The sequence below is a fragment of the Oenanthe melanoleuca genome, chromosome 3 (assembly GCF_029582105.1).
Source record: "Oenanthe melanoleuca isolate GR-GAL-2019-014 chromosome 3, OMel1.0, whole genome shotgun sequence".
Lineage (NCBI taxonomy): Eukaryota > Metazoa > Chordata > Aves > Passeriformes > Muscicapidae > Oenanthe > Oenanthe melanoleuca.
This window is the reverse complement of record NC_079336.1, coordinates 61,640,977-61,653,083: the sequence shown is the minus strand read 5'-3', so window position 1 is coordinate 61,653,083 and position 12,107 is coordinate 61,640,977. Positions and strand designations below refer to the sequence as shown.

The 12,107-nt window shown below is 39.9% G+C and overlaps 1 protein-coding gene across 8 annotated transcripts in view; it reads right to left on the bottom strand.

The window, feature by feature from the left end:
* The window catches only part of MAP7 (microtubule associated protein 7), a 106,409-nt gene that overhangs the window by 4,128 nt on the left and 90,174 nt on the right, over window positions 1-12,107 (bottom strand). For 4 of the 8 annotated variants that reach the window (XM_056488903.1, XM_056488908.1, XM_056488901.1 and 1 more), the window contains 6 exons: window positions 9,064-9,247; window positions 7,079-7,271; window positions 5,525-5,626; window positions 5,197-5,247; window positions 5,043-5,100; window positions 2,474-2,594 (listed from right to left, as the gene is read on the bottom strand). In XM_056488903.1, coding sequence (XP_056344878.1) covers window positions 2,474-2,594; window positions 5,043-5,100; window positions 5,197-5,247; window positions 5,525-5,626; window positions 7,079-7,271; window positions 9,064-9,247 — 709 coding nt within the window. The remainder of the gene's footprint in view (window positions 1-2,473; window positions 2,595-5,042; window positions 5,101-5,196; window positions 5,248-5,524; window positions 5,627-7,078; window positions 7,272-9,063; window positions 9,248-12,107) is intronic. The other 4 variants (XM_056488904.1, XM_056488909.1, XM_056488902.1 and 1 more) reach the window with 1 other exon arrangement.

Genomic DNA, 12,107 nt, shown 5'->3' with positions numbered 1-12,107 from the left:
GCTGTTCTTACTGTCTTATGTTGCATTCTTAATGTTGTCTAAGTGTCTAATGCAACACCAGAGATTTCCTTTTCAGGCATACAATATTGCAGAAAGAAATGGATAATTTTGGCATTCTAACATATTCCATAAGTGTGGATGTAGCAAGACACTTATGTAATAGAGGGGAAAAAAAGTTGCCTAAGTTGTTCAGAGTGCATTTCCAAACATAACAGTCTTGCAAGCATCTGAAGGACATCTCCATGGCAGCTGAAAGTATCTGTGCAGATTCACATTTTGACCTGGACACATCAATCTTAACAAGATAGACTGGAGGATGTTGAGAAAAGAGAAGCCAGTTTAATTAAAGGAACTGAAACATCCAAAAAATTTAAAATTACTGAAAATTATCTCTGTTGTAGATAATTTTAACCCAAACTCTATGTAGACACAGCCTGAAATTAGAATTTGAAGAGACTAAAAAATAAAGAAGGCCAGATTTCCTTATATCTGTTTCCGATCATTCATCAGAAATCAACACTGAAAAAATAAATAGGAAAAAATAAAATACAGATTTGCAGGCCTTTGAAAAATGCCAAAACATTTTCACAGCTGCTATTTCTGATCTGAAGGACGTCAGTCACCTCATTAATTGAGAGGATTTTTGCAGAGGAAACATAGATAGACATTAACAGCAAAATGGATCCCAGACCTCTGGATTATTTAAATAAATGGTGCCTATTTTTAATCGACTGAGACCACAGCACTGAAACTAGCCAACAATGAAGAGCTTTCTTTTCCAGGACAAGATAGGAAGGCAATCATCCAGACCAACTGTTAATTTCTGAAAATTGGCTCTCTACCTTACCCAGACCCAGCTCCACACACAGGATGGAGACATGTCAGGTGATTGTGCTCACCAAGGTGTTTTGCACTGCATTGCAAGTGTTTGTAGAAAACAGCACAGAAAAGAGGAATTACAGAGTAAGTACCACAAGGAAAGTAGTCAGAATAAACCACTGTACTGAAATAACTTTTTCTAAGAAGTAGCAGGCACGATCTATCTTGGGCAAAGAATTAGAGAATGAAGTACAACCAAAACTCTGTAAGTGGGCTATGGATTAGGCAGCTGTAGGGTTCTGCATCTCTCTGTCCACGTACCCCCACAAGCACATGACACAAGTTCCCCAGGCAAAACCTTTTTAACTTTTGGTCAGAAATCTCAGCACTCTTGTCCTCAAAACATGATTCAGTCTTTTTCAAACAAAAGCCAAATCTTGCTGAGGGCTGGAGTGAGGTGCTCACTCAGGAGACAGCCTGCACCCACTGCCCCTGTGTGTGCTACCATGTCAGGTGTATCTGGATGCCAGACAACCACAGCACACAAGATGCAGCAGCAGTGATGTTGGCACCTGTGGCTTTTACCATGTGACAAAATCTATGGGACACTGCCAAGTGCTTCAGGCTCCACCTTCGCAGTCACTGTGGATGAAGCAGACACATTCCAACCTGGCATGCCAGTTTTCCCTTCCACAAACCTTACATGCTCTTCCTACTTTTGTCAGTGTTCTTCAGTCTCGTTTATTCATTCTTCACTGTGGGCTTTCTGAGGTTCCTTCCGCACAGATTATAATGGCAGAGGACAGCACTCATTAGTGTGGTACATTTTATATTTCAAACATCAAGGTGCTTGTAAGGCTGGGAGTGATTAACATTTTAATAGCTGCCCAAGACAATTATGAGGCAGCTCTGTGCAGCTCATCCAATGCACCTCAGTGTCACTGACAGAACTTCCCTCAGCAGGAGCATCCTTGTCAGCATGACAGCAGGCTAAGATCCCCCAGGCATATGGAGGGATCGAGAAAGGGCAAATTCCTCCTTCAATTAGTGCCAATCACACCCAGAAGCATACTGTCCATTACAGACTGCACAATGGCTTCCCACATTCAAGTTTTTCCATGCATATTCTGGCACTACCTGCATAAAACATGAAAGGACTGCGAGATTATTTGGCTTTCTGCATCACTAAAATTAAAATAACTGACAGCTCATGCTTATGTAACGGATGTCACTCAGTCCAATACTGAGGTTTCAAGCTTTTCAACAATTTCTCAAAGTCTGAGTGACTTGTTTCATGGCTACAGAGAGCTCCCAATGTATAATATCTGCCTCCCCAAATACTCCTTATAAAGAACAAAGGTGTTTTTTTTAAATGCCTAACCAAAGTGACTAGTCCCATATCTCACACCAAGGATATATCTACACCACCACTTGCTAATACTTGAAGCAGTTTAGAAATCAAAACACCTATCCTGAAAGCACAGTATTCATTATTTAAATTAAGAAAATAAGCAGCGCAAGCCCAGAGTGGGTTTTATGAAGCTTAATTCAGGGAAAGACACAGGAAAGAAGAAAGGAAAAAGGAGGAGACAAGGCAGACGGAAGAGCTGCCCGCTGTTTAGCTAGCGGGCAGGGCTGCCTGGCAGTGCCTCACCTGTCCAGGCTGGCGGGGGGCAGGTGCGGGGCGCCCGGAGCCCCGTTGTGCGGCGCCGGCACCGCCTGCTGCGGCTGCGCTCCTGCTGCAGGCTCCAGGGGACACGCGGGGCTGCCTGCGGCTGGGCACAGAAAACACGTCTGCATCAAACCAAGCGGCGGCAGCTACCCTGCAGGTTAGGGTAGAATATTTTCTACAAAAGCCAGCACCGCCAAGGCGAGTCACAGTTCTAAAAAATACACACGCCTGCCCCCAACCCCATCTCATTTGTCACCTTTTTGGGCACACAGACCCTGTTTCAGGTCCAAAGTAAACGTCACAGATTTCAAAGCCATAGCTTTGTGAACAAAAATAAACATTTTACAATCATATGCACAATTCCAACATATAAGTCAGTGGGCAAAAGGGGCTGATATCTGATAGAAGGCTATGCTGGGACTTTTCAAATAGCAATAGAAAATGGAATAGAGCAAAACTTGGACATTATTAATTCCATACACTGGTATTTCTTGATGCCAGTGACTTAAAAGGAAATCAAGAAAAAAAAATAACTCTATTGGGAAGGACATTTCTTTCAATAAGTACCAAATTACTGCTATAAAACACTGCAGAGAGCAACATAAAATGAGATTATCCTTGTCCCTCGCTGAGACCACATGATACATGTTTCTGGCCTGCCTTGTGGTTTTCTTTTAAAGTACAACTGCAGCCTTCTGCATTGTATCTAGAGTCACTCTATTCATATACAGGTCAGTAAGAGGAAGCAACTGCACCCCACCCTGCTAACATCTGCCACAGTAATTGCAAGGACAATTCAGTGGATAATTGCAGGACAATTCATAGGCTTGGACACATTTATCTACATTACTCAAAACCTCATCTGGTAATCCCCTCCTTTAGCTGCTCTATTTGCTCTATTTGACTGTACTCCAAATGTTTGGGCTGAAGACTTTTATACTAAATGCCTTAGTCTGATCTTTGGCAAGTTTTTATATGGAAGATACAAGAAATAGAAGTTTCTGTGCTTCTACAAATGGAGTAACAGGAAAATACATTTCCTGTAGTAGGAAAAAGCAGAAGAAAAAGTTGCTCTGCTTTGGAAATATGGAACAACTTCATATTTTAAAGCAGAGGCTAAATGAATGACAAAAAGGTGATGGATTTTTTTCATTGTGTGATTTGGCCATTCCCATAAAAGCCTCCTCAGGTTTTGGTAAACAAGTAAGACTTAAGAAAAAAATTTTAAACCAAACTGTTTGTGGAGAGTCAGAGGTCTGTTAAAGTGCAATATGGAAATTCACGTGGCCAGAATATATCCATTAACCCATACCTTTAATTCAATGGCACATATAGATAATGCAAAATCAAACAGTAGAGCAGCCCTGAGGCTAAGAGCAGTTTTCTCTTTATTCAGTCACTGAGGGACTCTGGCCTTCTCTTTGGCCTGGGGAAGTGGAGACCCAAAGTCTCTTCTGCCTTAGGAAACTGATAGAAGACTACTTCTCATCTATCTCTAGAGGGAAAGCACTAGCCAAAGGTTGTGGAATCCTTTAAAGTTTCAGAAATTCTTTAAATAAATGGCTTATAACACCTTCAAAGTGCCCAAAGACAAAGATGGCATTCCAGATGAGTCCTGTATTAGTAGCTCACAAACTTTTTTCCCCACAATAATATGCAAACAAGTAAAAAGCACAGGTAATGAAATCTGAATCAAAAGGTTTCCTGACAGTACTAATTATAGTGTTCACTTTAAGAATCAAGGAAAAAAGTCATCCATCAGTCAGTGCTGCTGTCTTCCCTGTTACTCAACCCAAATACAAAGGAAAAAGAGATTAATGTCATTTAATATGTTATGCTACAATAGGATAAGCCATTTGATAGCTTGACTTCAGTATCTTTAAGCAGTCCTAATTCACACCTGGCAACTGCTGAATATAAGCTACATTTTATTTTTCTTCCTTTATTATAAGAATTAAAGTCTTGTATAGAAGATTACCTAAAAAGAAATAGAGGGAATGGAGTAGAAGAAAAGCTTGAGTGTGGGTGTGACAAGACTAAGCTTTAGTAGTAGCTCAGCTTTATCAAAAAAAAGAAATAAAGACTAAGTGAATAAGGCAGCAGGTGTGGAAGAAAGAAGTCACAGGGAGATGTTTAGAACAATGAATGTTTTGTTTTGATGACTAAGAAGAAATAATCTTTTAAGAAAATGGGGTAAATTTGCAACAACCACATCTGAAATAATACAAGAAATAAACTGAAGAATTAGTTTATTTTGGATTCCAAATCACAAAATAATTTCTTTTCACTTTATAAATAATTAAACTTCTTAAGAAAATTTCATTTTTCTAAACACCAATGTGGCAAAGTTGCTAAAACACTGGACTAATTTACTAATGGCTAGCTACCTATACCTATAATGTCTGCTAAGGTTTCATTTATACTCTTCTCGTTTTTTGGGGGTTTTTTTTGGGCACAATTTTAGTGTGCCAAGTTTCAGAACTGTTCCTCAAATCTGTGCTCAGCTGGCTTTATTCACCTGTTATGCTCAGGGCACAGTTAAACACAATACCTGCTTCTCCAGTAATATTTGTCTTTGATATATGTCCATTTTGCTGGTCATTGGATTTCTACAAAGGAAGCACAGTTTTGTAAATTAAAAACAGCACTAGGGAAAAAACCAGAAATGTGTTCAGTATTTACACATATTTAGTAGCAGCACTGACCTTATCTACAGCTTCTACACGCCTAGTTCTCTTCATGATCTCCTCAAGCCTCTACAATGAAATGTAAAGGGGTAAAATAATGTTTGCTGGCATTAATATGAATATCTTTCTCCCAAACTGCTTGTCATTTATCAGCTGTATCTTTTTATTGCAAAAAAATGAATTATTTATTACTGTTGGCAATATTCCCTTCATTGTCACATCAGGCCAATGAGGACTGCAGCCTTTCTGAGAGATAAAACATTTATATCATTTATTTCCACTGCTGAGGTGGAAACAGACTGCTAAGATGAAGCCAAGCAGAGTTTCTCTGCATGGACTGAGTTACCTTCTTCCTTTCCAAGCGCTCTTGCTCTTCTCTTTGGAAATGCTTTTCACGTTCTAATCGAATCCTCTCAGCCTCTTCCCGCAGGCGAGCTTCCTCTTCTTTCTGTGTCGGTGGTAAAAGAAAAAGAAGTGAGGAATAATTTACTATTTATATTCAGCTTTATACTCTATGCCTAATTATGTGTATCTACAACACCCTGAAAAGACACTTTTTGGGGTTTACAAGTCCCCAAACACCTTTTCAGACAGAATTGCACATTTCATGATTTGTGTAGCATTAAGACAGAATAACTAAACAATGGATGTCATTGGTTCTTTATCCATTCCAGAACATACCAGATGACAAATGAGGAATAAATTTTGTAGCCTTCAACATTAAAACAGCAGACAGGAAAGTATTAGAGAGATCCATGTTTTCTGGGGAAGATATTTTTGAGAATAAAACAAATGCAGTAGAATGTTTTGTCTGGCCGACAGAGTAACTGTTTAACGAGACCAAGGGCTAACGGCCCATTTGCACAAACTTTCCATTCCTGCTTTTTTAATGAAATGCAAAATTTGTCTGGAATATACCGCAGAGGGGCCTTGCTCCCTGACCATGATACTGTTATATTATGGAACTACTACAACAGATCATTTTTTGCATCTCTAACATCCAAAAAAGCCTTGGCCATGTGTTATCTCTGAGTGCTAGTTAAGCCTCAGTTTAGCATTTCAAAGAAAGTAGCACACATCTTCTGAAAAAAAGAATGGAGTTGCTCAGACATATTCACTAACACAATACTTTATTATCAAAAGCATACATTTATACACCAGAAGAAAAACCTCATGTCTACAAGGCAAATTGAAGTTTTGGATTGTGGAAGAACAAAGCACACACAAGAAGTAAGAGGACATGTGAGAAGAGAAGAACCCTATCCAGAATGCTCACCACAGCCTCTCCTGAAGTCAGTAAACCAACATTATGCCCATCAAAAATGAAAGCAGCTGAAAAACTTAATTTTCATTTATTGTCTTGTGTCTTTTGACTAGATACTGTGATTTCAGGAGTACTGGGCCAGATAAAGGTTCTCCTTGGTTTGATTAAACCCTTCCCACCAGCCCCACACAAAAGCAGTGTTTGACATAGGATTAGAACTCATCAGCACTGTATCTCCAGCACAGTGAATAGTTATCTTTGTGTCTGGACTTGCTACAACTGTTGTGACAAAGAATTCTCTGGTATAATAGAATAGCATTTATTAAAATTCCCCAATACAACTCTATTGATTTTTTTTCATCACAATAAGGAATAAGAAAGGATTTGTTCTAAATATATTATAAAGAGAGAGAGGAAAAAAAAATCCCCAAACTCAACTCCCTACCACACGTATTTTGTCAAGCAGAAATATCTCTACTCTTCAAACTACCCTATAGAATGAACTCTGTCCCAATACTTTTCAGATAGCATTTAAATTTTAGATATTGCTCTAATTTAGGTGTTATGTAAGAGGTGCTGCTTCACCCGCTTCGCTGCCAGCTAGACTGGCGCAGAAATTCCAAGAGGGAAGCGTACTTGTTTCTGAATGCGCTCCATCTCTTCTTTCTCCTTCTGCTCTCTCTCCTCTGCCTGGCGGCGCAGCCGTTCCTCCTTGTCCCGCTCCTCTGCATCCTTCCTTTGTTTTTCTGCTTCTTGTCTGCGAGCTTCCTCCTCCTCTCGGCGAGCTCTTTCTTCAGCTATCCTCTGTGACAACTCTTCTTTCTTTTGTCTGTAATCATTAAATAACCATAGAAACACAGGTAATAAAAGTAGGTTCCTGACCCAGCTCTGCTGTACCAAACTGATAAAGGGTGCATTCTCTCCTATTCCCAAGCTGTCTGTTCTGCTTCCCATACAGGAAGCCCTATGGAATGTAAGACTTCGCAATGCAACACCAATTCTTCTCCAACATACCTCTGCCTAATCTATGACTTGCATACTTTCTGAATCAGAATCTTTGATTACTACATTTTGCAAAACTCTCCTTTCTGCTAGTTCATAAAATATTTTGAAACAATATGCATTTTTGGCACCCATCTCACTTCATGGCAATAATTCTTGGATTTAAAAAGTGTACCTAATTCTGCTGATTTTGAAGGTTACCTCCTAATCTTACTAATGGCTCTTCATCCTTGTATTATGAAGTGAGTAACTTTTCCCCTTAACCCTTGATGTTTCCCAAATTATTTAGGGCTTTTTAGCATATCTTCTCAGCTGAAGAATCCTCACCTGTTTAGTAGATTTTCATATGGGAACTGTTTTGTACTTGTGATCTTCCTTCATGTCTGTCTGCACCTATTTTTCTAGTTTTACTAATTTTACTATTTTAAAACAATATGAAACTCAACATTCAAAATGTAGATTTATCTTGATTATTTCAGAATGACATTTTCATTTTGTTCTTGTTTTCTATTAACTTGTAACAGTTTATTTACTTTGTCAATCATGACTCACCTGATACTTTCATATATTCAACTCCAAACAAGATCTCTTCCCTCAGAAATAATTCACCCAGAGACCAACACCAGGAGTCAAGTTAGGATTATTTCCTATACACATTCCTTTATGCTTATCAGTACAGCAATTCAGCTTCCATTTCATAGCTCAGCAATATAAGATATGTGTCAGCCTGTTCACAACTGAATTATCTCACTGAAGACCAACATCATCTCACTGCCCTCAATTCAAGTTCTTTTTTGAAGCCACCACACGGACATTCAAAACTCCTTTCACTGCAAAAGCTGATTACTCTCTACTTTTTATTTTTGATCTTTCTGTCTTAGTATTTATTCACCATATTACTCTTATGCCACAGCAGCCTATTTTTTTTTTAAACTCTTTTTGAGAGGGTCAGTGTTGTGAGCCTTTTGGAAAACCAAACTATTTTAACCAGTTCTGCCATTTTCCTATCAGTGAAGTGGTTAAAGAAGTCCAACAAATTCCAGAGGCATGGCAGCCCTCTAAAAAAGCACTCAACTCGTGCTGTAGCCAGAGTCATGAGTATCCAGATGGGGTATTCATTTGCTATTAGAAAGTGAGATGTAACATTAATTACCCTCCAAAACAGTTGTGAGGGTATGGGGGGGTGTCTTTATTTTAAATGAGAAAACAAAGAGGTCTAAGTCACAACAGCTGGACTCTTAAAACACCACCCACAATAGAGATCTTACAACTGAAAGTGAGAGACTGTGCTGATCACAAAGTTGAAAACATCCATTCAGAGTTCCTTAGCTGGAACAAAAAAGTACAGCTTTGTTAATCTCTGAGGAAACAGTGAATCACAACTGCAAGGATCTGCTCCCTCCTCCCGTCCTATTTTAAAGCACTACTTAGAATAAGTTTTAACCTTTCAGATTTGTTTAGATATATATTGCACCAACTGAAAAAAAAAACCAACAGGAAAATACGGTTTTGGGGAGGAACTTGTGCCTCCTGTGCTTCATACATAACTATGTAACAGCAGAATGCACACAAGAAGCTGCTAAGAAGATCTCTTCTCTAGTGCAGAGGCCTAGAATTACCTTTCAAGCTCTTCTCTCTCCCTCCTTTCCTGCTCCTCCCGCTCCCGCTGCTCACGGGCAAGGCGCCTCTTTTCGGTCAGCAGCCTTGTTGCTTCTTCAGGGTCAGTTGTACCTGCAGAGGGCTTGGGTGGTGCTGGGGCTGGAGAAAGAGCTGGTGGAGCAGGAGGCAGGGATGGGCTGGCTGCTGAAACAAATGGGAAAGAAAGTTAATTTATAAACAGTAGTCAAGATGTCACTCTATTGAAAGGAACAGAAAATACTTCCAAATGCACTGCCAAGTGTTTTCAAGCTTATGTGGTTTTTAAAAAATGATTCAGAGAAGCAAGGTGTTTCTAGATGCCAGAGGTTCACATAACTTCAGGGAAGTTTGGTTTTGCAGGGTATGTGAAAGCACCTGCAGCTGAAAGTGTAAGTCAAGTTCTCTGTCAGAACAAATGTTGACAGGAGCTTAACAACAGTTATGCTGACTCAGCAAGTCCCTACCATCACATTTCTTAAGCTTGCCCAATTCTGTTTGAAGAGAAGAAATAAAACATTGTGCAATTATATTTTCTTCTGTCTAATCATCCACATCTGAAAATAAGAGCCACAATTTTTGGTGATAGTCACTTTTGGCGACTTGATCTCAAACATCAACTGTCTGAAGTGATCTGCCCCAAGGGTAGGACACCAGCTCTCATCAGTTTTGCAGCTGCTCCAACCTGAGGCAACTCATGGGACACAGCTTTCTAAATTTTGCTACTATTAGTGAAATGTAGCTTGTGTTCAAATCTCAGTAGTGCCTTCATATCAATTCTTTATTCAGGGCCAGCTTTGTCCATGTGGCAGAAAAGATGTTACAGGTTTTTTTCAAGTAAAAGACGAATTCATATTTCTGTAAGTTTGCCTGGAATTCTCTAGCACAGATACAGAGTGACTCATCACCTTTTCTCTGGACACCAGGGACCATTACCAGCACACAAGCTAACATTAGGAAGCATTACCATTCCCATCTGGTAATGCAGGCAAACATGGAGAGGGAAGACTTTGAACTGCCAATGAAATCAGATTCTGACCCTAGTAATATATATGTAAAATAAGCCATAAGGAGCAGCAAGCAGATGATTTTAAATCTGCATTTCTAACCATACACTGGGATGTGACTTTTCCTAAGCTCACTAACAACTTCTAAAGAGGGGTTTCCTCCCTGATTCCCCCCTTTCTCTACCTCATTATGTAAAGAAACATAAATTCAGTTGCTTTCTGTGCTGAATTTCCATCTGCTGACCTCTCTGCTCTCATCTTCTATCAGCTAAAAACTACAGAGGTCTTGCTATAACTGCTTCAGGGCTTTGACCCTGAATTCAAATGATGCTTCTACACCAGTAATTTAAAGAGTGCTGGGGCCTGTTCTCCAGCCTTGAGGTGAGCTGGCACAGTTTAGCACTAGTGCAGTGGAGCACTGTTCTCTCACATTACCAAAACAGGTATTCAGCCCCACCCCAGGGAACAGTCCAGACCTGGGCTAACCTCCAAGATGCAGCTGGAAACTCAGAAAATTCTGGGATGTTGAAATATAAAAAGGTAAGCAATTTGATCACTCTGAATCTTGGGAGCCATTTAGAGCCATGCTCTTAGTAGCCTTGGGGACAGAAGGTAAGAAAATGAGAGGCTGCAATTACAGCCTAGATCAGAAAAATACCAGAGAGCCTTTGTAATTGTAAACAGTATAAATGACAGAGTTCCTGCACCTCAGCCCTTTTTAATTCACCAATCTGGGCCAAGGCAGGGCTGTTGCTTTGAAGGGAGCACAGCTTTGTGCTGCTTGGGGCTCGCTTCTTGCCTGGGGCACTGAAGTTGGCAGCACAACAAGCAGCTTAATGCACACCTGCCCTGCTGTCAGAACAGATAACACCCAAAAGACCTTTAAAGCTTCATTGGCATTAATAAAGTTGTGTGTGAGATTTGCCTGCAGAAGCTTGAACAGCTTCATCAGCAATTGCTACCTGCTGACCTCCTGGTTCCTGTGAACACAGAGCCAGCAGGCAGCTGAGCCAGTGAAAGGCCAGTGCTGTTACCTGTAGGGAACAAGCTGTATTCACCTGCAACACAGTCCCAGGAGAATCAGCAACATTCCTCCAGCCCCAGATGCTGTACTTGCACCTCTCTAGATTCTTGAATTCAACCAGCAATTAAGTTTTCATCAGCAGTATAAAGCCATCCTATAACCTCACATGCAAAATGCTCTGCCTGAGATCTCCACCTATGGTCCCAACCACCACCTCCTCTGTCTTTGGGAAAACACATTCAATTTAAAGGGCTGCTCACTGCTTTAACTATAATAGCCTTCTCTTTCATCTGTCTCCACTTTGTATTCTTGTTTGTATTCTTTGCTGTGAATACAAACTGCTTGACTTTTGAATACCTTTATCACACACAACCTGTTTCAATACTAAGAGACCTTGTCACAAACTCAAATATTGACTGACACTGCAAAGAAGTGGAGTCTCTCCTCCTCCTAAATAGTCAAACAAGCATAATGTTTTCTCTGGTCTGCACCTTGTGCTGGAGAGCTACAACTTGTAAACACTTGCGAAGTTATCATCTCTAAAATGATCTTAAAAGGAAGTTTTCTCTTCAAAAGGAAGCAGGCAAAAGATGGCAATTAATTCTCCTTTGCTTATTCATGGCCAGCAGATACATCCATCTGCCCTTTTTGTGGGGTTGCACCTTCTGTAGTAGGACCTGGGTATCAGACAGGAACTACTGTAACAGAACTTAATAAAACAAAAGAAATAAATTCACTGTTTTTTCACAGAACAAGGCCAAACTACACCTGCTGCAGTTAACTGCAAGATTACTAATACTTAAAACTGTTATCTGAAAGATAACTACAGGGAAGTCTACAAATTTTAAATTCAGAATCCTAACTAACCCAATTTATGTATCCCAATGGTCACACTGGACTTTCTATCTCATCTTCAAGAGACAGTTTATGCCATATTTAGAATGCAGTAAAATGTCTGCTAGAACAACCTGTGTTTTTTCATTTTCAGATTTACCTT